At 50.0% G+C, this 27,536-nt stretch overlaps 11 protein-coding genes across 11 annotated transcripts; 4 read left to right on the top strand and 7 right to left on the bottom strand.

Moving 5' to 3' along the window:
• Positions 1–232: 232 nt before the first annotated feature.
• On the bottom strand, positions 233–4,686 carry N7517_005376 (Elongator subunit IKI3; the record flags this gene model as incomplete). Its single annotated transcript, XM_056723106.1, has 9 exons — positions 233–1,269; positions 1,330–1,609; positions 1,669–1,802; positions 1,866–2,134; positions 2,191–2,533; positions 2,589–2,742; positions 2,792–3,351; positions 3,403–3,495; positions 3,549–4,686. The coding sequence occupies 9 exons, from the start codon at positions 4,684–4,686 to the stop codon at positions 233–235; spliced, it is 4,008 nt and encodes a 1,335-aa protein (XP_056579356.1).
• Positions 4,687–5,133: 447 nt separating this feature from the next.
• Positions 5,134–5,714, bottom strand: N7517_005375 (cytochrome c oxidase VIIc family protein; the record flags this gene model as incomplete). The annotated part of the gene is made up of 5 exons (XM_056723105.1): positions 5,134–5,159; positions 5,224–5,256; positions 5,323–5,497; positions 5,554–5,658; positions 5,703–5,714. 5 exons carry the CDS (start codon positions 5,712–5,714, stop codon positions 5,134–5,136), a joined length of 351 nt encoding a protein of 116 aa, XP_056579355.1.
• Positions 5,715–5,817: 103 nt separating this feature from the next.
• Positions 5,818–9,168, top strand: N7517_005374 (ATP-dependent RNA helicase MTR4; the record flags this gene model as incomplete). Its single annotated transcript, XM_056723104.1, has 3 exons — positions 5,818–8,316; positions 8,373–8,938; positions 8,988–9,168. The coding sequence occupies 3 exons, from the start codon at positions 5,818–5,820 to the stop codon at positions 9,166–9,168; spliced, it is 3,246 nt and encodes a 1,081-aa protein (XP_056579354.1).
• A 460-nt stretch (positions 9,169–9,628) lies between these two features.
• N7517_005373 (cut8/STS1 family protein) lies at positions 9,629–10,654 on the top strand (the record flags this gene model as incomplete). The annotated part of the gene is made up of 2 exons (XM_056723103.1): positions 9,629–9,704; positions 9,795–10,654. 2 exons carry the CDS (start codon positions 9,629–9,631, stop codon positions 10,652–10,654), a joined length of 936 nt encoding a protein of 311 aa, XP_056579353.1.
• Positions 10,655–11,692: 1,038 nt separating this feature from the next.
• On the bottom strand, positions 11,693–13,150 carry N7517_005372 (DUF3984 domain-containing protein; the record flags this gene model as incomplete). The annotated part of the gene is made up of 2 exons (XM_056723102.1): positions 11,693–13,078; positions 13,145–13,150. The coding sequence occupies 2 exons, from the start codon at positions 13,148–13,150 to the stop codon at positions 11,693–11,695; spliced, it is 1,392 nt and encodes a 463-aa protein (XP_056579352.1).
• Positions 13,151–13,577: 427 nt separating this feature from the next.
• Positions 13,578–14,923, bottom strand: N7517_005371 (uncharacterized protein; the record flags this gene model as incomplete). The annotated part of the gene is made up of 2 exons (XM_056723101.1): positions 13,578–13,888; positions 13,951–14,923. 2 exons carry the CDS (start codon positions 14,921–14,923, stop codon positions 13,578–13,580), a joined length of 1,284 nt encoding a protein of 427 aa, XP_056579351.1.
• Positions 14,924–15,711: 788 nt separating this feature from the next.
• argB (ornithine carbamoyltransferase) lies at positions 15,712–16,854 on the bottom strand (the record flags this gene model as incomplete). The annotated part of the gene is made up of 1 exon (XM_056723100.1): positions 15,712–16,854. One exon carries the CDS (start codon positions 16,852–16,854, stop codon positions 15,712–15,714), a length of 1,143 nt encoding a protein of 380 aa, XP_056579350.1.
• A 349-nt stretch (positions 16,855–17,203) lies between these two features.
• Positions 17,204–20,252, top strand: N7517_005369 (uncharacterized protein; the record flags this gene model as incomplete). Its single annotated transcript, XM_056723099.1, has 5 exons — positions 17,204–18,212; positions 18,270–19,214; positions 19,244–19,600; positions 19,661–19,836; positions 19,911–20,252. The coding sequence occupies 5 exons, from the start codon at positions 17,204–17,206 to the stop codon at positions 20,250–20,252; spliced, it is 2,829 nt and encodes a 942-aa protein (XP_056579349.1).
• Positions 20,253–21,449: 1,197 nt separating this feature from the next.
• N7517_005368 (acetolactate synthase regulatory subunit) lies at positions 21,450–22,483 on the bottom strand (the record flags this gene model as incomplete). The annotated part of the gene is made up of 2 exons (XM_056723098.1): positions 21,450–21,627; positions 21,693–22,483. The coding sequence occupies 2 exons, from the start codon at positions 22,481–22,483 to the stop codon at positions 21,450–21,452; spliced, it is 969 nt and encodes a 322-aa protein (XP_056579348.1).
• Positions 22,484–22,917: 434 nt separating this feature from the next.
• On the top strand, positions 22,918–25,039 carry N7517_005367 (KH domain-containing protein; the record flags this gene model as incomplete). Its single annotated transcript, XM_056723097.1, has 9 exons — positions 22,918–23,131; positions 23,197–23,276; positions 23,332–23,490; positions 23,678–23,699; positions 23,771–23,823; positions 23,879–24,046; positions 24,103–24,311; positions 24,412–24,958; positions 25,016–25,039. The coding sequence occupies 9 exons, from the start codon at positions 22,918–22,920 to the stop codon at positions 25,037–25,039; spliced, it is 1,476 nt and encodes a 491-aa protein (XP_056579347.1).
• Positions 25,040–25,550: 511 nt separating this feature from the next.
• Positions 25,551–27,242, bottom strand: N7517_005366 (putative RecQ family helicase RecQ; the record flags this gene model as incomplete). Its single annotated transcript, XM_056723096.1, has 4 exons — positions 25,551–26,843; positions 26,893–26,927; positions 26,987–27,108; positions 27,160–27,242. 4 exons carry the CDS (start codon positions 27,240–27,242, stop codon positions 25,551–25,553), a joined length of 1,533 nt encoding a protein of 510 aa, XP_056579346.1.
• Between the last annotated feature and the right edge of the window lie 294 nt (positions 27,243–27,536).

Below are 27,536 nucleotides of genomic sequence, written 5' to 3'. Positions count from 1 at the left end.
GTGTCTGAAGACATATAATTGCTGGATCGAGGGTTGGAGAAATATCAATTAGAAAGACAAATGTTGACGTTTGTAAAGAGGTGTCTCGTATACGAGCACTACAGATCCTAAGTCACTTCCTCAAGTAACATACCATACTTGGAGGTTGCAATATTAGAACTGAAGCGACTTTTCTTTTTTCATTTCATAATCTAGATGCTAATTGGCACATGCAGCATATTCATTGACTGCTTCAAGCCAGCAAAGAAGACTTCTTCATCTCCTTGACAACAGGGATTTCCTTAACGCGAGCGGCACCACCACCTTCAACAATGGCTATACTTTCTCTCAATACGTTGGCACCGCCTCCGTAAATAGGAGGGTTAATAGGCTCGACACCATTCTCTTCATCTTCCTGGTCCTCGCTCTTTGCACTGGGGGCGGGAACTTCAAATACCTCGTCCCGGCAATCTGCGCACATAGTCAAGACTTCCTGCAACGCCTTCTCGACAGCAGCAGCACGCTCACGCATGCCACGACGCAGCAGACCATCGACAAGGGTCTCAGTCTCCGCCACGCTCGAATTGACTCGTTCAATGAGTCGTCGGATACTGTTGACGAGATATTCCTCTTCGTAAACGGTGCCCTTCTTACCACGAGCACGCTTGCGTTCCTCGCGCCGGCGAGTCTTCGAAGTATGACGTGACATTCCAGTCTTGCCTGTTTTCCCGGTGTTACCTGTGTAACGGGTGAACATGGAGCGACCAGCAAGAGTAGATGCATCTGTCGGTGCCAGTGATACGTTATCTGGGATATCGACGCCCGTATCTCCACCGGTAGGATCACCGCCGTAGAAAGCAAGTGGATCGGCAGCGCGAAGCTGACGGAGTTCGCTGAGTCGTGGGACCTGGGCATTGAGCTGGGATTTGCAGTCGGCAAGCAGGTCCGTCATGTTCCCCATTGCTTCAGCGAGGCCAGAGTCAACGATTTCTGCAACCTGGCTCTGTTTGCCGTGGAGTGCAAGGAGACGCGCTGCGTCGGCGAACTTCGATCCCCGGCAGAGAAGTCGTGCGGCTGTCACAATGTCATGTAAATGGTCGGCGTAGATTGTTGCTGCCGAGACGTAGTCTTTTTGTTCGTCAACGAGGGTTGTGACCAGACCGTCGATGTGGGCAGCTAGATCTTCCTCGGATAGAGAAGCCATCATGGCACAGTACAATGATTCGCGCCATTTGTGCGCCAGATTGAAGCACTTGTAAGCACTCTCATAAAGTTCGAGAGATTCATACGCTGGGTTGAAAATTAGTTGGCTGTTATTTTGTCTTGCTGTGTTATAACCAAACAACTTACCAATTGCTGCATCTTTGTATTTCGATTGATCTTGTAGATAATCGGCATAGAGCTCGGTAATTTCCCGTTGTTGCTCTGTTTGGTACTTGTAGAGCTCAAGGGCTTCCTTATACAAGACATGCTTGACGACATATGCGCTGATCTCATCGTGAGCATTGAGAGCATACAAATGGCCCAGAGCCTTTTCGAAGCGAGAAAGATGATTGTCGATCTCAAATTGACGGCGAGTCTCCGAAAGCTGTTGGAGCTTACGAAGGAATGGTAGGTACTCGCGAGGATCCTGAGAATTCGTTAGTGAAAAGTGATAACACAACCAAAGTCTCTATCCGAAAGTATTACCATCTGAGCTTGTTGAGCTACCAACAATGTAAGCTCAAGATCATATACACCCAATGCGTGAGAGTATAGACGGTGAGCATCGGTCAAGAAACACATGTGCGCAATAGCATCTTCGGCCTGTTCGGGATGTTGTGCTGTAAATTACAGTGGTTAGTTGTCACCAATCATTGAAAATTACCAAAGGTCCAAGTACTTACTTCTTAGTCCTGCAGCAAGTCCCAGTCCTGCCTCCATGTCAGGTGGTGACTTGCAAACATGTGCCGTGATCAAATTCTGCAAATTGGTATCGACACGGTTTTGAAGAGCCGCCAGGAATGCATCACAGATCTTGTTGATTTTGCTCTCCTTTTTGCCAGTTTTGGGCACCGAGGGAACTGGTGGACTGTCTGGCTGAGCGGCAGCTGCTGAGACGTTCTTGGATATTTTCAGTGTATCCTTATATAGTGTCTGTGACACATCGTCCTCCCTATGTGAACGTTAGCAAAATGGGGTCTTGTCTTATAAGACTGGACATTGACGTACGACAGGCGCGATATGAAATCATCAATGTAATCAATCTTCTTGACTTGATCAATAAACAGGGTGATGTTTTCCATGAATTGTTCAGGAGCATAATCATGGAGAATGTTGAGATCCACCATCTGACTGCGACATGCAAGGAATGCAGACCGGTATTTCTTCTGGTCGATGAAGGTACGGATTCCAGCCAATACTAGAGCGCGAGGGAAGATGGTCTCAATGTTTCCCCGAGGGGCTTGGAGCACGACCGCGAAAATCGACGGGATCACTGAAACCAACCGAGAGCCACGTTCAATGCTTCTGCACCGTTCATCCGTCTCTGGTGTATCCTCAGGAACTTCCATTTCTGCAGTTCCCATGTTAGCTTAGGACGACATAGATGACCAGGAAATCAATCTTACCATCCACGTGGTTCAGATGAACAAATTTCAGAAGATGTGCTGATGTGGTGTACAAAAGGTGAGATGGGGTCACGAGGAAAGACGTGCAGTTCCTCGCGAGGACTCGCTTGTTAGCATACAAGGCACCAGTTCTCGTCAATGCAATCAAAATGCGCTACTACAGTCAGCACGAAGCTCCAAGTACAAAGCGAATATGATCTTACCTCATCCTCAGAGATAGAGACAACACGAGCCCAATGGCTGTCAACATTCGGGCTATCCGCCCACGGAGCAATATCCAGATTCCCCGATGACGCCTCTTCAATGCTCGAGTAGCTGACAGGACGAGCTGGTTGACGGGCATGTGAGAACCACAGAGCTTGGTGTCCAATACCGGCGAAGATCGATGCCAATTGCTCTGAGTCTGCAGCCTGATATACAGATTCGGTTGTTCGAGTGTCCAGGATCGTCCTCTCGATGCAGCTCGAGTTTGGTCCGTTGTCCTTCAGCACATATACCTCATTCTCATTCAAGAATGCAATCTGTCGGGGCCGACTGGCTGGGGCATCTGATAACGGATAGCTTGACTCGAGGATAGGAACAGGAACAGGTCGGCTCTTCAGAGACCAGAGGTAAATGGAAAGCGTGTTGCTCATCAGCACAGCAATGCGGGCTCCGGATTTACTGAATGCAACATCAATGGCGTTAGAATCCAAAGCCAGCTCGTTGTGTGCCATGGGAGGCGGTACCCCAGCCATTCGCAACGGGGTCAACTTGAGAGTTTCTAATAGTTGGATCAGTAATATTCTCAATCAAGTTCTATTGGGATACTTACTCCCGTCGATGACTGCAACAGCGCCAACATCATCTGGAATAGAGGTAGAGCCATGGTTGATATCAAATACATAATCCGCATCCAGTATCGAGCCTGTTCAGATCAGCTTTTATTCGTATTTTACTCTTCATGCAAGGATATCGTACCTGAGGAGCCAGCAACCAATCGCAATGTCTTCTCTTGGTGCCATTCAAATGAGTAAGGAAGCGAAGAATTTGTATCAACCGTGATAGGAATCTCTTGCTTCAAATACCAATGGTAATTGCCCGTTGTCCAAAACTGTACACGGTCCTGAAACTTGACAGCAAGTACAGTAGAATCCACGTTCCAGGCAAGATGGATGCGAGAAGCCCATGATTCCATCTCCTCTTCGGATAGACGAAGAGAAAACTCGCCGTGGCGGAGTCCGTTCCTTTCGAAGAACACCACATCGATCCGTTCGTTGAGTCGTTGAATTCCAGCAATCAAGCTGCCAGACGGCCGCCAGCTCAGAGCGCCTTCCAGACCGTCGACGGGTTCACTCACACTGTCCAAAGTACCCTCTCTCGAGTATACCCTGATCACGCGGCGAGTGTCTGCTTCGACGCTGTTCACGGCAACATATGCGCCATCTCCTCGCCAGCTGATCATAGTGCTGCCATCATCATGGCTGCTCAAGATTCCTTGGTCGATCTTTTCTGGTACAGTCGGGTCTCGAAGAGCCTTGGCTCTCTTTCCTTGGAACTGTGTTTCCTTCTTACCCCATCCGACTGACACATGTTGTGATGATTGCAGGTCACTATGAGCGAAAGTAATATCGGCCACATTCTCAAACTCTCTGGTCATATACAAGAACGTCTGGGCTCTGGTGGTGAGAGCCAGCATTTCCTCATCTGGTGACCATGCTGCAGCTGTGATTCCCACATCGACTGAACCGACAATTTCGATCTTGTCTTCACCAGGAAGGGGTTCTTCACGAACAACGACAATATCGCCTCCTTCGAGCACCAGACAGGTTGTCAGGTTGTCTGCAAAGTAATGCAGCGAGAGTACACGATCACATGCCAGGCCTGGCAGAGGGCATGGAGCATCCCAGGAAGCAATGCATTCGAATGCTTCGGGAGACAGGGGATCTGTTGAAGTGATCTCAGGGCGTTTCCGTCTGACCTCAATGATTGCATTGTTCTCGGCCGGACCAAAGGTGCACACCACCGAGTCTGAAGCAGTATCCCATGCTGTGGCAGTGAGAGGCAGCTCGCTCTCAATTTGCGTCTCAGCGAGACGGACGTTTTTCAAATTGCGCATATTCCAGGAACGGGTAACTTTTTTTATGCTTCTTTTTTTTACCCCGCCATGAAGCGATCAAGGGAGTAAATGTATGGAATTCAAACAACACTGAGGAAAATTAAATTCCAGATGCCAGCCTTTCTTCCCCGTTGAAAGTAACTGTCCCGTTGCTTAGGGGTGGTTGTGTTCGTGAGGACTGATATATGAACCGCGGTGACCCAGAGATTTTTTGGTTTTCCACAGCGGCTCAGCCAATGACTTCATCCATATTTCAACGTCCTTTTTAAGCTACGCATTTCAATATCTACACAATTACAATTGGGTCGAAGATAAATGGAACCAATTTTCGATAATAATCTCTAGCTTTGTACATGCTATCCGCCTCTGTTTCAAACCAGATCCAAGTTTTCGACCACCTAGTCGCCCATACTGTTATCGCAAGAAAAATACAGTGTAAAGGGCAATTTATTTGGTCTTGTAGGTTTGCCAGACTAGTAGGAAGAAATGTTAGAGTTGGCTTGAGGCGTAGAATCGTAGGGAGGGGGTATAACTCACCAGCAATGGCGAAGGGAGTACCGAATCCGGTAACTAGATGATGCCCGAGTTAGTCATGACACTGCGCATATCCATAGATGCCCAATGGGGATCACTAACTCATGAAAGCCCAGTAGCGCCAGAAGAAGTGCTTGGTGAGAGGGTTGAAGGGGATGTTGGTGCGAGGACCCTCAGCGTAGTGGTAGGGGCTGCCAAGCTGGGTACGAGTGGTGGAGAAGCCACGACGGGCAACGAAGGAGGTGGCCATTCTGGCCCGGATAGCGGAGGAGTACATCTGAGATAAAGATGTTAGTGAGGGCAATGGTTATAGCTCCAGTGGGAGGGTCTAACCTTGAGTAACAGAGAGGAGAGAGTGGACGATCGGGAGCGGACGGACGAAGCCGAAGTGAACGTCGCGAGGTGCGGAATGGGATGATCATAAATCACGTGATATATCTTCTTCAATCAGGTTTAGCGTGTTTTGTCCGGGATCTCCCCACCGCTTGCCCCATGTGGATAGAACTTTTAAATTTCTCAACCAAGAAAAGTCCAGACCGGTTACCCACGCCGCTCATTCTTCTTCTGTGGTTGATTCTCCAATTCCAACCGCTGGAGATGGATGAGCTCTTTGACGTCTTTGAGGACCAGCCTCAGGCGGTGAAACCGTCAGAGGGTGCCCCCAAGCGCTTAAAGAAAGATAAGAATAAAAAAAGACAGGTGAACGGAGCTGTGAAGAAAACTGCAGATATCCGGACTGAACAGAAGGAGGATGTTGCGATGGCCGATGCGCCTGTTGCGGAAGCCGACTCAGCAGATGCCGAAGCCCCCACGACTTCGTCCGAACCAGACCAACCCGAGACGAAGCGACCTCGATTGGATCAGGAACCCGAGCCAGTTGTCGCCGATTCTTTCGAAACCGAGCAGGAGCGTGAAATCGCAGCCTCTGGAGGACTTTCAGGCACCACAGACACTTCTGCCGTTGTTGTGTCTCATCAAGTCCGCCATCAAGTCGCAATCCCGCCTAACTACCCTTATGTGCCTATCTCCCAGCACAAGCCTCCGGCGAACCCAGCAAAGACATGGCCCTTCACACTTGATCCTTTCCAGCAGGTTGCAGTGTCTTCAATCCAGCGCGAGGAAAGTGTACTGGTGTCAGCCCATACCAGTGCCGGAAAAACCGTGGTGGCAGAATATGCGATTGCGCAAAGTTTGAAACAAAACCAGCGAGTGATCTACACCAGTCCCATCAAGGCGCTCAGCAATCAGAAGTACCGTGAATTTGCTGCTGAGTTCGGCGATGTCGGTCTGATGACTGGTGATGTGACCATCAATCCCACTGCTACATGTCTTGTTATGACCACGGAGATTCTTCGCTCCATGTTGTACCGTGGCTCTGAGATCATGCGTGAAGTTCAGTGGGTAGTCTTCGATGAAATTCACTACATGCGAGACATCAATCGTGGTGTTGTTTGGGAAGAGACTATCATTCTGTTGCCCGATAAGGTCCGCTATGTCTTCCTGTCCGCCACCATCCCGAACGCCATGCAATTTGCCGAATGGATCGTGAAGATGCATAACCAACCCTGCCACGTTGTCTACACCAACTATCGTCCGACCCCGCTCCAGAACTACTTCTTCCCCGCTGGTGGAGAGGGTATCCATCTCGTGGTGGACGAAAAAGGAGTTTTCCGCGAGGAGAACTTCCAGAAAGCAATGAGCGCAATTGCTGACAAGAAAGGCGACGACCCGGCTGACGCTTTAGCCAAACGCAAGGGCAAGGGCAAGGATAAGCAAATTAACAAAGGTGGAAACAAGGGCCCATCGGATATCTTCAAGATCGTTAGGATGATCATGCTCAAGAACTACAACCCCGTCATTGTCTTCAGTTTCAGCAAGCGAGAGTGTGAAGCAGGTGCTTTGCAGATGAGCAAATTGACCTTCAACGATGATTCCGAGAAGAATATGGTGTCAAAGGTTTTCGAAAGCGCTATCGAAATGTTGTCTCCAGAGGATCGCCAACTGCCACAGATCCAAAATATCCTTCCGCTTTTGCAACAAGGTATCGGTGTCCATCACTCAGGATTGCTGCCAATTCTTAAAGAAACCATTGAGATTCTGTTCCAGGAGGGTCTTATCAAAGTCCTGTTTGCAACTGAGACTTTCTCCATTGGGCTCAACATGCCTGCCAAGACTGTAGTCTTCACCAGTGTCCGCAAATTCGACGGAACTAGCCAGCGCTGGGTTACTCCATCTGAGTTCATCCAGATGTCCGGCCGTGCTGGTCGTCGAGGTCTCGATGACCGAGGTATTGTGATTATGATGGTCGGAGAGGAGATGGACCCAGCAGTCGCAAAGGAGATTGTGCGCGGTGAACAAGACCGACTCAATTCAGCATTCCACCTTGGCTACAACATGATCCTCAACCTGATGCGTGTGGAGGGTATCTCGCCCGAATACATGCTCGAGCGATGCTTCAAGCAGTTCCAGAACACTGGAAGCGTTTCGGGCCTGGAGAGGGAGCTTGAGAGTCTCGAGGAGAAGCGCGCCAATATGGTCATCTCAGACGAGGGGACCATCCGCGAATACTACGAGCTACGGAAGCAACTGGATGCATTTGCTGACGATGTTCAGCATGTTATCACTCACCCAAATTACTCGTTGACTTTCATTCACCCTGGACGATTGATCCATGTCAAGTACAAGGGTGCTGACTTCGGTTGGGGCGTGGTGATCAACCAGAAGAAGCGCAAGCAAGCGAGTAACGACACCGAGAAAATCACTCCTCACCAATCCCACATTGTTGATGTCTTGTTGAGGATGTCGGAAGGGTCATCCATTGGCACCAAGTCTTTCCAAGATCTTCCGCCAGGCGTCCACCCTGCAAAGGAAGGAGAACCGACTCGCAGTGAGGTTGTGCCCATTGTGCTGAGCTGCATCACAGAAATCTCTCACATTCGCATCATGCTTCCGAAGGATATCACGTCGCCTGGCTCTCGGAATGAAGTCATGAAGTCTATTGATGAAGTGAAGAGGCGCTTCCCAGACGGTGTTCCGCTACTTGATCCGATTGAGAATATGCAGATCAAGGATGAAAGCTTCAAGAAGCTGCTACGGGTAAGAAGAGATCCTGTTGCTCTACAATCTGATTCAAGCTGCTAACGATCACATAGAAAATCGAGGTTCTTGAGTCTCGCCTCCTGAGCAATCCTTTGCACAATTCGCCCCGGTTGACTGAATTGTACGAGCAATATGCCGAGAAGGTGGACCTGACTGCAAAGATCAAGGCAATCAAGAAGCAGATTACAGAGGCCATGTCGATATTGCAGCTTGATGAGCTGAAGTGTCGCAAGCGTGTGCTCCGTCGTTTTGGATTTATCAACGAAGCCGAAGTCGTGCAGTTGAAAGCTCGTGTTGCTTGTGAGATTAGCACAGGTGATGAGCTGATGCTGAGTGAGTTGCTGTTTAATGGTTTCTTCAATAACTTGACTGCTGAGCAAATCGCTTCCGTCATGAGTTGTTTCGTGTTTGAAGAAAAGGTCAAGGAAGCCCCTGCTTTGACGAAGGATGAGTTGGCGAAGCCACTGAAGGAGATCCAATCACAGGCCCGCATCATTGCCAAGGTGTCGCAGGAGTCTAAGATGGCCGTGAATGAGGATGAGTACGTGACGAGCTTCCACTGGGAGTTGATGGAAGTGATCTATGAGTGGACTCAGGGCAAGTCTTTTGCAGATATCTGGTAAGCTTCTCTCCCCCCGGTTCTTCTACCAGTATACTAACTATCCTAGCAAAATGACCGATGTCTATGAAGGTAGCTTGATCCGTGTCTTCCGCCGGTTGGAAGAGTGTTTGCGGCAGATGGCGCAAGCTGCCAAGGTGATGGGCAGCGAAGACTTAGAGAGCAAGTTCGAGGAGGCCCTGGGCAAGGTCCGCCGCGACATTGTTGCTGCCCAGTCCCTGTACTTGTAGATACGATATCCATTTTATGATCGCTGGAGTTCAAAGAATATGATTACCCACAAATTTCTTTTTTTTCCCCTACGTAAAATACATGTAGTACTGCCGGAGTAGATGATGCGGGTATTCGTATAGTGCCCGAAAGCAGTGTAGATTTAATCTGACACATACTGTTTTAAGATGTCATGAATAAAACCAAAAAAGAAAGACATCTGACCTTTTTTTAAAAAACTAAATTATATTATTTCTAATTCATGTCAAATCCCTATTTAAGGGCACAGATCCCCAAAGCTGCGTAAAGGGAGTGCGTTGCCACCTGCAACGCCTACTTTTTCTCCACCGCTACCTTTCTCTACCCTTCTCTCCCCACTTCAAACCCTTTATCTTCTTCCTTTATTGCTGTTCTTCCACTCTTTTGGATATCCGAGTCCTTTGGACCATCACATTTCTACTTCGCCATCTGGCTGTCACCATGAACAGCTTGGTGGCTACACCTCCTGTTCCGCCTCACTTCTACGAGAACCCCCGATTTTCTCCTGCCCGTATGAGTAAGACATCCCTTTCCAGACATTGAAAGAATTTGTTCTGTGATCAAGATGGTTCTCTTTGATGCATTCGTATACTGACAAATCGGCCAGTGTCTACACCTACATCATCGTATGCCAGCCGTAAACGGAAAGCCGACGAAGACAACGATCATGATGGACGTATGTCTGCTTCGCCCACAAACTCTCCCGCCTTCACTCCTCGACAACTCCCTCACAATTACCGCAACATCAAACGTTCCCGACCGAACGTTTCAGGTCGACCTCTACCTCTACCCCGTCTGCTAGAGACCCTCGATACAGATGCCTTGCGGACGGTTGTACGGACCATGTGCGAGCGTCACCCTCAACTCGTCGAAGAGGTTGTGCACACATCTCCCCGTCCAAATGTCTCCTCGACCCTTCAAGTCCTTCGAAACTATCAGGCCACCCTTCAGTCGTCATTCCCGTTGGGTGGCAACACCGAATCAGACTATGCCTACAACCGAGTCCGACAGCCGCTCACCAACCTTCTTGACGCCTTGAGTGACTTCACCCCCAACTTTCTTCCTCCAAACGAATCCCAAGCATCCACATCCTTAAGCTACCTAGATGGGGCAACCGACATCATTCATGCCTTGCCTCGGTGGAGCACGCCACAGAACAACATCGAACGAGACTCGGCCTATGACGAGATGTGCAAGGCATGGATTCTAGTCATTCGGGAAGCAGCAAAAAGAGGCGGCGGCATCCAGTTGCAATACGGAGGTTGGGATCAAAAGCTGGCCAAGCACAACCAAACCTCTGGAGGAAAGCTACAGGGAGCTGTCAACGAACTTGGTTTCAGCCTCGGATGGATGAATGGACCCGACACGCCATCCCATGGAGCCAACGGCGACATGGGCTCCATCCGAGATCAGCTCTTCGCCGGAACTTATGGGCTGGGAACACCAGTCAAGGTCGGACCTTGGTGATAAATCACACCACTCCGATTTCCTTACGAAAGACCACTACATTTACACCGCTCGAGTGTCGACCTCACGTTCCCCCCCATTCATGCCGGCTCTCATTTGAGCCTGACCGACGGTCCATACCCCTTTGACCGCGCAATTTTTGACGTATGTCACGATCACGATACCTTGCTGCATGACCCTAGAACATGGTCAGATGGCGTTATAGTACTCAATACTCAAGGCGGATAACCTAACAGCTTTTCTTTTTTTTTTTTGTCTTCTTTTTCGGCTGGAAGGTTGGAAGATACTTGTTATAGCTTGTTTGTTCTCAAATCTTTCAATGAACTCAAACTACCTTCCAAGGGTTTTCTTCCAATCTTGATTTGCTCATTGTATTCCGATTTACCCACATCACCCTTCCTTTCCCTCTTTCCTTTCTGTCAAATCCTTTTCATCTGTGTACTTCCAACTCTGATACTCTCTTTCTATCTCTACTGGCGCCCTGGTGTCGCATTACTCTCTTTCATGTCAAATTGTCTTTTTTTCCCCTTTGCTGTTATAGGTTGTCTTTGCCTGTTTTTTTTGGGACTCGGCATCAATCTCTGTGCCATTTTTTCCCTCGCATATTCCAGTGCTGCGTGTCAGAGCGACAACCTATGTCTTGCCCTCAACCCAATACTTGCGCTTTTTAGCTTTGGGGGAAGTTGGTGAAGATTTGAACCTATTCTATTAAAAGAGGAACACTCGCCACAGTCTGCAAAGTACGTTCTGATTCTGTCATATTGCGCAACATATTTTAGATAAGTTGTCCGTTGATAGGGCCTTTCATTCACGCTAGCTTGTTTTATTTGAATATCAATTTTCTCGGAGCTTTTGGTCAAGTAGAAAGATGTAAAAACCAGTCCATTTCCTATTCTCTTAGGACTTTTGCTTGACCATGTATAGCCAGCTTCATAGTTATTCCGAAAAAAATGGCTAATAACCAACAGCAAATCAAAACAAGACTTGATTTACAGACAAACATCCCAATCAAGAACGTCGCTCAATACAATTCATAATTCATACCAACGCCCGCTTCATCAAACGGAACAGCCACTCAGCGTCCTCCCACCCACCCTGTGTTCCAGGCTTCTCAATGGGAGCAGCACTACCAGTAGAATTCTGACCATCACCACGAGAAGAATCCCCATCATCAGACAAATCCCCGTCTCCAACCGAACCAAGTGAAAGCGCATCATCATCCCCCCCAGAAACCAGAAGAGGCTCCTCAAATGTAACAGTAGTAGTAGTATCCGCCGTACCAATACGCGAAGCAGCCGCTGCAGCAGGCACAGCAGCCGGAACGGCCACAGGCCACTCCTCAACTCCGAAAAGCGTCCACTCAACCAACCGGTCAATCCAAGATCCGAGCCCGAACCCACGCTCACGCGTCAGCTGCTGCAAATCCGCCTCATCAAACTCGTCCGGTGTCTCGTCAGAGCTACACGAATACTCAGACGAAGTCTCATCTTCGTCCGAGCCCGTCCCATCCCAGTACACAGAGTCTTCATCTAACTCGTGCTCGCGATGCTCTAGCGACGCCATCTCTGCGCGGAGGTGCGCGTCCACGAAGTCCGGCACTAAAGGACTACGGCCGCGCGCTTCGGGGCTCGCCGTGCGTGTGACGGTTCCTGTATTCGTTCCCGAGCCGGTGCATACCTTCTCTGCTGTCGTTGAGGTAGATGATGTCGCCGGGAGGGCGGTCATGCTTAGATCAACTCTACTGCCGCGTCTGCTACCGGCGCGGGAGCGGGAGGCGCGACGGGAGAGAGCGCCGCCTCCACCTGGGGTTGAAGCGCCGGAGCGAGAAGCGCGCCACGAGGCGCCTGATTTGGTGCGGTGGTGGTGGCGGTTGGTGGGTGTTTCGTCGAAGGGGGTGAGGCTTGTTGAGCTCTCGCGCTTAGAGAGCCAGCTTTGGCCTTTTTCCTCGCGGGTTGAAGAGGCTAGGGCAATGCCTGCGCGGAGCATCCATTCTGCGTCGGATTTGGATTTCGGCGTGCTGTCCGGCAGGGGGCGTCGTCCTTGCGAATGAGAGATGCTGTGATGTTTCTTGTGCGTGTCTTGCATGTGGTGGAGGGCATGGCTTAGCTCCCGGTTGTGCAGATTCATGTCGCTGAAGGGTCCTGCCCCTGTAGAGGTCTTGCTGCGCGTGTGGTGGCGGCTTCTTGAGTTGCTACGTGAGTGGGAGAGGATCGGTGGCGTGCTCGGGACTGAGACGCTGGATAGATAGGATGATGCTGGAGGTGTACGGGTACCACTGGCTGGAGTTTCATGGTCGCGGTGGTTGAAGTAGTCTGTTGGATCAGTGTCGTCGTCAATAGGAAATCGTGGGTTTAAGGGTGCTAGAGAGATATGGTGAAGGGATGGGTATGAGCGACGGGACTGGAAGCCTCCCGAGGTGGTGGACTATATATATGTATGCCACGTTAAATCTCCATTTCATGTCCTTTTTAAGGTCGGAATGTAATTTACCTCCATCGTGAGTTTTCCAGCTGAAACCTCAAGCAGAATCAAAGAGGAAGAGATCGAGATGGTGGAAATGCGGAGTTGCTGCACGTGCAGTTGGCATGTGAAAGTGGCCGAGCCCCGGCAATTGCGTTGAAGTTATTATGCCCGAGGATATTTCTAGAAATATAATCAAATACCTAGGGAGAGATAAATAGCGTGGAATGTTGTTGAATATAACTAAGCAGAGTGAGAAGGAATGACCTATAGATGACGGATCTATATAAATCATCCAACATCGCGAAGCCCAGTACAGTCCAATCATACGACTAAATAATGGTATGATGGGTGCTCGTTTGGTGCAATTGAATTGAATATATGAAAAACTAGAGGTTTATTTCTTTGTACAAAATAGCCCATCAAAATATCTACAGCATATCAACATATATATCATAACCGCTTACAGGCGCGAATCTTGAAAATCCAAATATCCCTGGCCCTTGACCTTCAAGTCTTCTAGAACATTGTACTCCATAATCCACTTCATGCGCTCCATCAATGCATCCGGGTTGAAGTTGTTGGACATTTGGTCGGGAGAGTCTGAGCTAGCCAGCTTGCCGGCTTCATAACTGGTCATTGTGACCCGGTCTGTCCGTGGCTTGCGCAGGTCCTGGTAAAACTTGAATGCAGCCTCTAGATCGTCAGTCTTCCAGTGTCTAAGAACTGTTGCAAGGGCAATGCCGGATTCAATTGCCATGCATGTTCCTTGACCTATAATATACTGTTAATATATGTCCCGCAACAGGACTAGACACAGATCGGATGCAACGTACCTTGATGAGGAAGAGTAGAGTGCGCCGAGTCACCAAGTAGAATAATACCAGAATCTTTCTGCCCACTCTTCATCTCATACCACTTATCGATCGGGTCACGCACGTGCAGTGCCTGTTTGAGCATCTTGCCGTCCTCTGAGCTCTTGCGCAACCCAGCAATGATATGCTGCACCTCCGGGCACCAGTCACGCACGTGCTCCTGGAGACTATCAATATCCGAGCGAGACATCCAGCTCTCAGAGTCCCATGCCTCAAGCGACTCGGACATAAACCCGATGACGGCAGCACGATCGGTCCCCGTCTCCTGGTTCCCAATAGGCAAGATCAGGACATGGCGCTTGGGTCCACGAAAGTTAACAGTCTTGCGCAGTAGCTGTGCCGTCTCAGCGGGTAGGTCCTTGTAGTCGACGAATCCACGATACACCACCTGGCCAGAGTAGTGAGGGTCGTCTCCAAGCCCCATATCCCGGCGCACATTAGACTTGATACCATCACAGCCGATCACAATATCCGCCTCGGCGGTGCTGCCATCCTGGAAATGAAGGGTGTACGGTGCAGCACCGGCGGCAGCGTTGCGGTCGACGGATGTTAGGTGCTTGCCCAAGTTTAGGCTTGACTCGGGAACTCGCTCTTTCAGTGAGTCTAGCAGGTGGGCACGGTGCAGCAGGCGCGCGGGGGGTTGCGAGAATTCACCAATGTGACCTACGTAGTCTCCAGTCTTGTAGCTGTGGTATTCCATGTAACTGGGCAATTTGTGTGAGGACTTGCGCATCATGGTCTCCTGCAGACCGAAGGCGTCCAAGACGCGATTTGCGTTCGAGGTGATGTTCACTCCGGCGCCGACTTCACCGAACTGCGCTGCTTGCTCGTATAGTTGCACGTTCTTTAGGCCGGCGTATAGTGCGGCGTTGAGGAAGGCCATGCCTCCTAGACCGCCGCCGACGATTGCAACTCGCTTATCCTCGAAGCCCATTGTGAGCGTGGGGTATCTTGATAATGAAATGCGGAGGGATTTGGAGGCACTGAAAGAGATATTGAGAGAATGATGATCGATACTCCGGGTTCTCAAGCAAGCTTTATATATACTCGGAATTCCCCACAATCCCCCCTTTCCTCCCACAGGGCCCGGGCTCCTCTGATGGATTACAAAGTACCCGATCAACCATCTTGGAGATGCCCTTCGGAGCGTGGGGTAAGTGTGGGGCGAGCAATGCCGATATTCCACCTCGGATTTCCCGAATTCCAACAGGCATTGATGTGAAATACATAACGTATTTTCAGAGTCTCGAGAATCCAGGATATATGCAGCGTTGGGGAATTTGAATATCGGGAATATCCTGTATATATCACATACACCTGGGCAGTGATGTCGGATTCGGTAATGCGAAGCAACTCCCGGGGTCAAAGGTAGATATGGTATGTAAATATTTCTTGATATAACCTTGGAGACTTCAGATAACTAGCAAGTATGTTGTATATTGTGCAATATAGTCCGGATGATCTACATAACGGGATAGATCACCTGTCACCTAGACATGTCCTAGAGTCGGAAGGCCCCGCCATTTTGGAGGAGCCACATCCGAAAGCCCCAAGGGCCGTCGGATCATCTTTTGATTGGCGCACCGGCAATTGAGAACCCTACGTGTGGCTGACTCCGCTATATCAAATCATCATCCTTGTCATTGGTCGGGTAAAGTCGAGAAAAAAATATTACACTGGGACTTCGGGATGTGTTCTATAGACTCCGTAATTAACCGGTTTTTACTCCACAATTTTTCCCTTGTTCACAACGAAGCCCTCCAATGCGGCAATAGCCGCCCACAAACGATTTTCGGCTTCCGGGAAGACTAGAGAGCGCGGGCTGTAGAAAACCTCGTCATCCACTTCCTCCGGGTGACGGGGCAGGCAGTGCATGAACTTCCAGCCCTCCTTAGCGCCACCACGCTTGGCCAAATCAGCAGTGATCTGGAAGCCCTCGAAGGCCTTCATGCGCTTCTTGGACTCCTCCTCCTGGCCCATAGAGACCCAGGTATCCGTAACCAGGATGTCGGCGTTCTTGACGGCTTCCTCGGGAACATTGGTCTGGGTGAGCTTGCCAGCCTGGGGGACACCCTCACCAGCGCGCTTGATGATGTCAATCATATCCGCAGGGATCTCGTAGCCCTTAGGAGTAGCAACAGCCACATCAACACCCATCTTAGCAGCGCCAATGGCCAGATCGAACAGAACGTTGTTCGCATCACCAACCCAAGCGATCTTAAGACCCTCCAGACCCAGGCTGGAGAGCTTGTGCGCATGAGACGGGAAAGTCTCGTAGATAGTCAAAAAGTCGGCGATGATCTGGAGCGGGTGGAAGGAGTCGCACAGCGCATTGATCACAGGCACGGTGGAGTGCTGTGCCAGACCTGCGACGTCCTCGTGCTTGGCGACACGCGCAACAATGCACGAAACCATGGACGAAATTACAACGGAGGTATCGTATAGGGACTCGTTGACACCGAGCTGGATGTCATCCTTTCCGAGGAACATGGGGTGGCCGCCCATCTGGACGGTGGCGGCTTCCGTGGATACGCGGGTGCGAGTACTGCGCTTGTTGAACATCATGGCCACGGTCTTTCCGGAGAGGGATCCCAATAGGCTTTCCGGAATGGCTCCGGACTTGATGGCACGCTTGTGCGATGCAGCATTGCGGACCAGGGTTGCGAATTCCGTGGGGGTTAGGTCGGCAATGGAGAGAAGGTGACGAGGGGCGAAAGGGGAGGTGGGAGGTAAAGTCGGTGTCTGGTGGGCAAATCGTCGGATTCCATTAGCCTGGAGTGTTCGACGCAAAGATGAGGTGGAGCCGGCCAATTGGTTTACACTTTGGGCACCATAACGGGCGGCAGCTGTGAGACCACTAGCCATGATGAGCAGGGGGTTACTGGTGAGGAATTGGAGGGTTGTGGGAAAGGGAAAAGGAATGGGGCCCTAAAAATGAAGAAGAGTGACTCAATAAATTAATCTGGTGGATGTGGGAGGGCATTAGTGCCTTGACGCCCAATAATTCAGGTGCCAAGGTGTCGATCTCTCCACAATTCCATGGGTCCGTTATCATCGGCTTATCGTCATCGAGGGAGCGCCTCTTCCAAGGTTACATCTTGCCTCTCTCTCTCTTTCTCTGTGTTATGTGCTTTGGATTCATTCTTTTCATAAAACTGCTATTAGCTTCAGGGACTACAACTCATTGTGATTTATCCATACATTTAGGGCCACGATGGCTGACGAGGCAAACCGGCCTCTGCTAGCTGCGCAGTTTGGCTCCGAGAGAGCATCCGACGACAAGCCCAGGCCATCATATCAATTATCAACAGAGCCATCAAATCTTTCACACAATGAAGATGACATGACGGTTTATAGCAGCGAGCAAAGATTATCGCGATCTTCTTCAGGCGGGGTTCAGGGTATTCATACATCCCAGGTCGCGGCTGCTGAAGACGCTAGCCGACCTCTGCTGGATGGACAGTCTAGCCCTCCCGAATGGCCCACCGCGAGAACATCCCTCGACGAGCCTAGGCTATCATATGAATTGTCATCAGAATCAACACCTCTATTACACCGCCGTGAAGATGAACTGATCTACGGGACTGAGCAAGGATTGTCGCGATCCCCTTCATTCGCATCACAGAACCCGCCCGAGAATGGCGCCATCAAGAAGCGGAGCCGTGTACCATGGCCGACGGTCATCTCTCTCGCTCTCTTAACACTCAGTGTTTTGACGATCCTGGTACTTGCCTTTGCTGCTCCGGCGGCGGTCAAAGAATATGCGCAGCAAGCCGCTGTCTTCAAACCGACGGCAGTGTCAATTGATTCTACGACACCCGACGGCGTTCGGGCCCGGATTCAGGGCGAGTTCGTGATGAACTCGGGTCGTGTGAAGAATAAATCGGTTAGAGGTATTGGTCGATTGGCGACATGGATTGCCAGAGAAGTTGAGACGGGCCCATCAAATGTGGAAGTTTATCTTCCAGAATATGGGAATGTGCTTGTCGGAAACGCAGCATTGCCCTCCATCAAAGTGAACATCCGTAACGGCCACCATACCCATGTCGACTTCCTCACTGATCTAGAGGCTGGTGACATTCGAGGAATCCACGCGATAGCTATTGATTGGATTGAGGGAAGATTGGGGCGCCTTAGTGTCAAGGGCAAGGCGACAATGCATCTCAAGTCAGGCTTGATCACTTTGGGAACTCAAGTTCTAACAGATTATATCATTATTGAAGGTATAGTGTATTTGAACGTTTTTGATACTGGCATATCTAAGCTAACTCCCTTTTTAGAACATGATTTCCCGGCTCTGCCAAAAGTCAATATTCTCAAGCTGAATGTGCATGATGCAAACAGTGGTGCCATGGCAGTAGATGTCTTACTTTCATCTTTGATTGATTCTCCTGTCGCTCTCACTGTTCCTGCCCTCGGCTTTGACATTCTGGTACCCAACTGCTCACCCGGGGACCCTTATATCCTGGTGGCCGATGCGAAAACAAGCGCAGTAGACGTTCATCCTGGCCAGGTAACTGCAGTCGGCGTTGATGGTCTCATCCAGCAGCTACCCGATGAATTGACCTCTACCTGCCCAGGACGGGAGGGTTCTCCTCTAGATCTTTTGGTTTCGAGCTTTATGCAAGGTCTCGAAACGACTATCTACGTTCGTGGATCTGATGCACCATCACCCAATACCCCAGCATGGATTGTCGATCTGCTGCGCAGCGTGACTGTGCCTCTTCCATTTACGGGACATGCGTTGGACAACCTCGTGAAGAACTTCACGATGTCTGATACGCATTTCTCGCTTCCTAACCCTTTCGCGGAGCCAGATTCTCCAGACTCGCAGCCCACAGTGTCTGCTCTAGTGAAGGTTCTCATTGCTCTGCCAGAGGAGATGAATTTTCAAGTAGAAGTCCCGCAAGTTCGTGCCCTTGCAGATGTCTACTACAAGGAAGAGAAGTTTGGCGTGTTGAACATCAGCCACTGGCAAGACGCCAACTCCACAATGGTGGATGATGAAGATGGCTCTTCTGCACTCCTTGTGGAGTTTGCAATAGAGGATGCACCATTGCAAGTCACAGATGACGGGCTTTTGGCAGAGGTCATCCAAGCAATGCTTTTCGGTAGCGAAACAGTCGTACTGCGGGTTGCTGCCATCGTAGACACAAAGGTCTCAACTGGTTTGGGCCGCTTCGCTGTGCGAGGGATTCCTGCGGAAGGGAAGGTACCCGTGAAGAGTATGTTTTCATGAATTAGAAGATCTTAGTACAAATCAAGAATATTTTGGCCATTGACCATGTCATAGCTTCCATCGGCAACTCACTTGACCAAATCAATCCACGCGTCGTCTCATTACAAATAGGAAACACGACTGAGTCTTCGATGTTGGTGTCTACGAAGGCAAACTTCACCAATCCAACGAATTACTCGGCCACAGTCCCCTTCGTTGACCTTCTCATACTCTACAATGACACTGCTGTGGCCCACATCACCGCTCATAATATCTCTATTGGGCCTGGCAATAACAGTTACGTGCCCATCGACTTCTTTTGGTGCCCGTTGGACGCAGCTGGAGTAGATGGCGCTGAGGCAGGACGGGCATTGCTTTCATCCTATATCTCAGGTCAGTTCCCCCTAGGTGGTATGAATCCAATTGATAGATTATGCTGATCCTTTAACTCAGGCTCTAATACAACAATCACTATCAAAACCCATCGAAACACGATTCCATCTCTACCACACCTGGGCGAAGCGTTATCAGTCCTTAAAATCACGGTTCCTGTCCCTCACATATCTATTCCGGGTTCCCCAGGCAGCGATGATGAGGACAAAAAGCCTCATTTTATCCAAGATGCAACGGTACTTGCCCCTTTTGCTCATACCATGTCCCTACGCAGAGATAAGGGAGAACTTCCTACTAACACTTGCTCTAGTTCTACCTCTGGTCATCCACAGCAGAATTCACCCTCTCCTCACCCCTAACAGAAAACAATATTCTAATCACCTCAATCGACGCAATGGCATTCTATGAGAAAAATGAGCCAATTGGCCGAATCAATAACCGTGAACCCTTTAAGGTGCCGCCTGGTATATCCAAGAGCCCACGCTTGCCAGTTGATCTTGACATGGGCGGGGTTGGGTACGATGCCCTGCGCAAGGCACTCGGTCAGTCGTTGGAGATGGATGCTGTCGCTAAGGTTGGAGTGTTGATTGGGAACTATATGGATGTCATTCTCTACCATGGGAAGGGCATTGTGGCTAAAGTGAGGATTTAGAGTGTTGTACAGCTGCCCCGGCCTGTACCATGGGGTCTTGGTTTTGGTCTTGGGTTGCGCTCATTGCTGCTGGATCAGGAATGCACAGGTGCCCATGATATTTGGATGGAAAAATTGCTCGATTGGATCAATCCCCAGTTATTTTTAGGAGGGTACGTATATAGACTGCGCTCCGTTTATATCCAATGAAAACCAAGTGAAATGAGATCAAAGTGAGAGGATATAAACCTATATAAGACCTAGAACGACTTGTATGGTCCCATAAGTAAAAGACTAATGCCTATACTCCTGTCCTGGGAGGACATGGCTGAGCGGGAATCAGCCGTGGCCTACCAGGACAAAAGAAGAAAGGACAAAAAAATTCCAAAAAGCCAAAAAAATGGCCAAATCCAGCCAGATTGGAGATGAAAACGATTTCATCCGAGCTTGCGCGTGCGTTCCAAAACCTCTCAATTCTTTCTCGGAATTAAAATGATCTGGTTCATCTGGGTCCTCCGAAGGAGACCGTCCCTCCTCCTTCATTTTTTTTAAACCATGTAATAGTACCCGTGGACATTTAGTCCCATTTAGACATGTACTGTGAAGACGAGCTATACACTGCAGAATGGACCCTATATGTTGTATACACGCTGGAGGGTCCCCTAGCCATCATAAATCTAATTTCGCTGTGAGCATTGGAACCTCTTTGAGATACATATGTGCGATATTTACATTGCTCTCTCAGTTTGGCTTGTCAAGTTGTTACCCCGGTAACACCATAGACTGCAGGCTGATAATAGAATAGATATAGAAACACTGATTTAACACCATTCATGCCATGCTGGAAATGTCCCCAGGTTGCTTTTCTCCATGATTAATGGCTGGGAAGCTATTGGGAGTACTAGGAGGTAGTGGCCCGGGGAGTATGTACGATCTCCGATCTAGGCAACGCCGCGGCAGATGTGGAATCTATTGAATAAACGCACACCGCCACTTGAAGTGTCATTTCATCATATATTGTACAGCCATTTGTATTTGAAAAGAGAATATGTATAGATGCGAGGGAAACAATAGCTTTCATTTTACATACAATGGCTAAGCCAGTTGTTTTCAAATTAGATCAACTCCACGGGAAAGCTAGAAGATATACAAAGCTAAGAGACCAAACCAATCCTATTCGGGTATGTAAGATTTTGAGTTGGAGGTTCGATATATAGCTTAGCCAGGGGGCAGGGTGCTGGCATCAACAACGTCGGCAGCATCCTTCTCAATCTCTTCGTTGGGCTCACCCAGAGGGGAGCGGGGAAGGGCCATCAGACCGGTCCGGGTGGACTCGAGAATACCGAAGGGACCGATCAGCTTGAGGAAAGAGTCGATACGGGAAGGCTTGGCAGAGCTGTTGGGGGTCGAATGAGTCAATTGTAACCAAAGATTATGAGTCAGGACAGAGGAAATACTTACACCTCGACAATGCAGTTGTTAGTGCTGATATCCAGGATCTTACCACCGAACTGGTGAGTCAGGCGGGTAATGGCATCCAAGTGTTCGTGCTTGTGACGCAGAGCCTGACTCTGGGGAAGGTGGCGGGGGTGGTATTGCTGGGCGGTGTGGTCAAGGCTGTGGTGCTTGTGGTCCAGGGAGTCTGGCGAGGTGGTGATCTCGCGGTGGTGCTGGAGAAGCTCCTCAAAGAACTCAGGACCAAGGATGGAGACCTTAGCAAGAAGAAGCTCACGCTGCACAAGAGCAGAGTCGGTGTAGTCCAGCACAGCCCAGACGGGGACGAGGTCGTCTAGCTGGCGGCGAGCCTGCTCAACAACACCATCCTGGCCCTGCAGCACGATGGTCATGCGCGAGAGATCCTCAACCTCGGTGTTGCACACCACCAGACTGTCGATGTTGAAGCCACGAGCGGCCAGGATACCAGACACACGGGACAGCACACCGGGCTCGTTCTGCACGAGGCAGTTCAGGATGTGCCGCTTGGGTGGGTTGGAGGGAGCCACGGGAGTCTCATAGAGAATGGAGGAGACGGCGGTTGGAGCATCCCATTGAGGGGAAGCATCGGAGACCGGCAATGGCAGAGGCGACCGACGGTGCAATGCCTTGTAGGCAAGAGCTGAAGTTGAGCTCGATGATGCACGAATAGAGGTGAATCGGGGAATGGCAGAAGCGCGAGACCGGGCAGTAGCTGCAGCAGATGACAGCTGCGACGCTGACCCCAGGGACAGCGTCAATGGGCGCCTGAAAGCCATGAGGAGTTCAAGTAATGTGAATGGGTTGTGCGATGATTCACCAGATTCGCCCCGGGGATATTCTTTTTGGTCGGCCGACCTCGGCGACCGCCTGCTGACTCATAGCAAGCTAGATCCAAAGCGGTATAGTGCATCTGCCGGTGATAAGGGCACGTGATAATATATCACGTGATCTTCAATATTCAACATGGCCAAAGGGATTGCCTGAAAGCCCGACCAGCTCTTGGATATGAGAAACATATAATATCACTGACTATTCTCGTCAATTTCAGCTTTTCAATTTACTAAAAATTTCCTCAGTCCTGGCTTTGGTGGCTTTATTTGTTGGCTGCTCGGCCCTCCGCCTCTAAAACTCCTTCCCGCGATCGATCTGGACCTTTTCAAGCTTCTTTTCCCCGACCTTTCCTCTCCTTCACTCTACCCCACCTTTCACCATGGCAGAAGATGAACACCGGGTCAAGCGGTCTCGCTTTGACCAAACTGAGCCTGAGCCCCGGCGATCCCGATTTGACCGACGCTCTCGATCTCCGTCCAACCGCCAGTCGGAGTCGGCCCGCACTCGTAGTCCGCTGAGTCGCCCGCTGAGTCGCAGCCCTGGCGCAGATGCTCCAGCTAAGCTATCTGCAGTGGACCCAGCCGCCGCCGCAGGTGCGTTACACCTGGGTTCATATATTGTCATAGGATTTTGTGGCTAATTACTGTGGTCTTCATAGCGGCAGCAGCAGCCAAGATCAATGCGCAACTTCAGGCGAAAAAGGGTATTCAACATGTTGATGTCCCTCCAATCCGCTCTGTGAATATACAGTCACTTCGATTTGTTCTGCCCAACTCCTAACATTGTCAAACAGGCCGACAACGCGACAGAGAATTCCCAGTCGCCCTCTGCCGAGGGCGCAGCGAAGCTGAATGCCGAAATCTACGTCGCAGATGGAGACTACATCAAGGACATTGAGATCAATGACCTGCGCAATCGCTATACCCTGACGAAGGGATCTACTCAGAAGATGGTAATTATCCCCTTTGTCACTTGCTGATATTCCAGCCATGTTCCGTAAAAGATTGGGGTACCTTGAATCTTGCTTTCTCGTCGTTCTGCTCTCTTCTCTTGGACTGGATGAAGCTTACCCTTCACTAAAACATAGCATCCAATTCACCCTCTGTTGCATCTGCTGACCTCCGCTGCGTGACTTATAGATTCAAGATGAAACCGGCGCCGGTACGACTTCCTTCTATATTTTCAACTTTAGGCAAAGAAGGTCTCACTCACTGTTTTTTTTCTCTCTCAAGATGTGACAACCCGAGGCAATTATTACCCCGACAAGAACATGGCGACTGCAGCAGTAAGGAATGCCTCCCAAAGATTGGCGAGATCAAGTGCTGATTATTCCGATTCAGAGCCCTCCCCTTTATCTACATGTGACTAGCACCAACAAGGATGGTCTGGAGAAAGCGGTCGCTATGATTAATGATCTGATGCAAAAAGAACTTCCGAACCTGGTTGACGAGCGACGTTTCCGCCGCCGGGAACCCGAGCAACAGGTTGAGCGGGATGAATATGGCCGTGTATGGGACTGTTCCTTTCCCCCTTGTTGATAAAAAATTTGGCTAATTTCACACAGCGCAAATGGCCGGATGAGCGCATCCCCATCGATCTTGAGCCAATCCCCGGTTTCAACCTGCGCGCCCAGGTTGTCGGACAGGGCGGTGCTTATGTGAAGCACATTCAACAACAGACTCGCTGCCGTGTTCAGATCAAGGGTCGTGGCTCTGGCTTCATCGAATCGAGCACTGGTCGTGAAAGTGACGAAGCGATGTTCCTCCATGTGGCGTGAGTTTTCATCTATTTTCTTACTGACTTTGTTCCTCACTTGCTTTTTGCCTCGCTCATTTCCACCACACCGATGAGCCTCTACTGACAGTCTTTCAAGTGGTCCCGATGCCAATGATGTCCAGCAAGCAAAGGAGCTTTGCGAGGACCTTCTAACCAATGTTAAGGAACAATACCAGCGTTTCAAGGAGAACCCACCCCAGCACAACTACGGTGGATACGGCAACCGCGGTGGTGACCGTGGTGACCGTGGTGATCGCTACCAAGGAGGAGGAGGAGGTGGTGGTGGTGGTGGATACGGCGGTGGCTACAACAATCGCCAGCAGCATAATACTTCCTCTGCTAGCCCTGCAGGCCAGGCTGCTGCTGCTGCTGTTGCTTCCCCGGGTGCTGCTGCCACCCCCACTGCCGCCGACTACAGTGCTCAGTACGCCCAGTACTACGGCACTGCCGACCCATATGCTGCCTACGGTGGATACCAGAACTACGTCGCATACTACCAGTACTATCAGCAAATGGCTGCCGCCCAGCAGCAGGCAGATGGAACTGCTCCGCCTCCTCCGGCCAGCGAGGCCCCTCCTCCACCCCCTGGCTCAGGATCCCCGCCGCCTCCGCCTCCTGGTGCAGGTGGTGGTGGCTACAGCGCGGTACGTTGTCCGTATATCATGCATGCTAGTTCTTTTTACTGACATTATGACTTACAGGTCCCTCCACCCCCTGGTCTTTGAGACAAACCCTGTTTTGGTGGGTTAATCTTGTGTCGCCCGCTGTCCAGTCGCAATCCATTTGACATTCACGGCAAACAAAAGCATGTCCTAGTCGTTTGAAAAAACGAGGGTATACAGCGATTTTTTTTCGTCAATCTCTTTCTGATCTCTTTGTCTTTGCTAAAGAAAGTCTAGCAGTCTGCCTTGTTCTAACCTTTTCATTTGCCTATTTCCATACTCGGTAAACTTGATAATTGTGTTCATAATAAAAGGCTTGCTTATTGACAGTGGAATTCTTGCTGTGGCTAAACTCTTTAGAAGCGAGCACTTGTTGCTGAGCGGTTCGGATGCTGGATTTTCATGTCTCTGTCTCGGTGGTATATGTGAAGTACAAAAAAATCCCTCCCCCTTGCGCCATTCATGCTGTTGTCACAGAAATGCAAGCAAGAAACCTAACAGAAGTAACAAGATGACAAGAATAATAAAGAAAACACTAAATCGTACAGCATCATCAAACAGAAGATGATATCCCTCAGTCGAAATCTGCGTATAGGAGAGCCATCTGAGTCTCAGATGCCATTTTCTCCCGGCGCTTTGCCAACCCGGCACGACCCTCTTTGCAGAAATCGCAGGCAAAGTCGCAAGGGGACGAGCTCGTAACAGACACACCCTCTCTGGCTGGAAGTTGTGACCCCATTTCTTCCAGCTCGAAATCACCAAAGAACTCTTTGATCAGTTCATGTCTACACCTCCTAATATTTTCACAGTACCGAATGACCTTGCCGAAGCTTTCAAGCTTGGCCTCTCGATTTTCCGGGCCATTCGCGCGGTGGGATTCAGTATCACGGTGGATCATAGTCTCTATGAAGTTCCTCTCTTGAATTCCGTAGTAGACCAGCGAGGCAGCGGCGCAGCCGTCTCGACCTGCACGGCCCGACTCCTGAACAAAGCTTTCGAAGCTTCGCGGTGGTGTCCAATGCACGACAAAGCGGACGTCTGGATTGTCGATTCCCATCCCGAAGGCATTGGTTGCCACAATAATGGAAAAAGCGGGTGTCTTCCCCCCATAAGATGGCTGGAATGGCCGAGAGGACTTCCATGTTGATTGAATGTGTGCGCGTTTGGCGGCTTCCACGCCGGCATGGTATGCGACCGCCGTGACCATCTCGTCCGAGGAATGGGATAGTCGGCTGGCAAGATGCTCAGCCATAGCTCGGGTCCCCACATATACGATTCCTGACATTGAAGGGAGCAGTGCCACTGTGCTGCCAAGTCGGGCCTCTCGTCTGGCTTGGATGCCCTGAAGCCATCTCAGCAGGTTTTGCAGCTGGCTCTCTTCTGCGCTATTGTTGTCACCAGCGAAGTCTGCAAGATATCGTACCTCGTAGTGAATATTTGGCCGGTCCGACGGAGTGTTGAACAGCCGGAGATTCTCAAGATCTAGCCCCAATATGTTGATCATGTCCGAGCGGACTCGGGGGGTCGCAGTCGCTGTCAATGCAGTGATGGGCACAGTCGGGTTGACAAGATTCTTTCTGAACCAGCCTAGCTCTTTATAAGCTGGGCGGAAGTCATGGCCCCATTCACTGATGCAATGTGCTTCATCAATGGCAACGCGTATTAGCTGACCTTGCTTGTGAACTATGAGTAAGCGGCGGCGGAAGTTATCTGTCTGGCACAACTCTGGCGTGACATAAAGAAGACGTGTGCTCGGGTGGCCACAAAGCATGTCCTCGAAAACTCGCCGTCTCTCCTCATGAGTAGTGTTGGAATTGATTGTAGCCACCGATACACCAAGAGATTTTAAAGTGGTCACTTGATCTGTCTGCCAGGTATTAGCTGTCTGATTGCAAATGCTCTGGAATCACACTCACCATAAGAGAGAGCAGTGGACAAACGACGACAGTCACTGAACATATTGAAGTCAGGCTAATCTGTCATTGAGGATAAGATATATTGAAGACTCACAGCCCCAATCCTTGAGTACTGCAGGCAGCTGATAACACAAGCTCTTTCCAAACGAAGTGCATGCTTGAAGGAAGACATCCTGCCCTTCTATGACGGAGGAGATCACTTCTTGTTGAAGTGGACTAGGTGGTGGAGTAAGTAAATTGACCCTCCTCTTTAGTTCGTCAACTCACCGGAAATCATTCTTTTTGAAGGTATGTTTCAAGACCCATCGCATATTGGCTATTTGGCGCGTCACCGCCGGGTTATGATCCATTGTGCTTCATAGTAGAGATAGATAAGTTGAAAGTGGGAGGGGAAAGTACAGTAGAAGAAGAAGATTGAGTCTTCAACCGCGTCCCAGAACGCGGTGTCACGTGGCGACCTGTTGCTTCCTGTTTGGGATTGATTGGACTTTTCAATTTGATTTCACTGTTGCGCAAAGACTTGGTGACGGCGTAAGGAACTATATATGTCAAGTCTACAAAATTGGACCTGGTCTTCATGTAAAATGATACATTTGCGCCAAAGACACGCTAGAAAAAGTCGGTATATGGCAGATCTATATGGA

The sequence above is a fragment of the Penicillium concentricum genome, assembly GCF_028827145.1.
Source record: "Penicillium concentricum strain IBT 3081 chromosome Unknown utg000002l_segment0_segment0, whole genome shotgun sequence".
In the NCBI taxonomy this organism is placed as follows: domain Eukaryota; kingdom Fungi; phylum Ascomycota; class Eurotiomycetes; order Eurotiales; family Aspergillaceae; genus Penicillium; species Penicillium concentricum.
The sequence above is the reverse complement of the archived record's forward strand: the minus strand, read 5'-3'. Positions and strand labels throughout refer to the sequence as shown.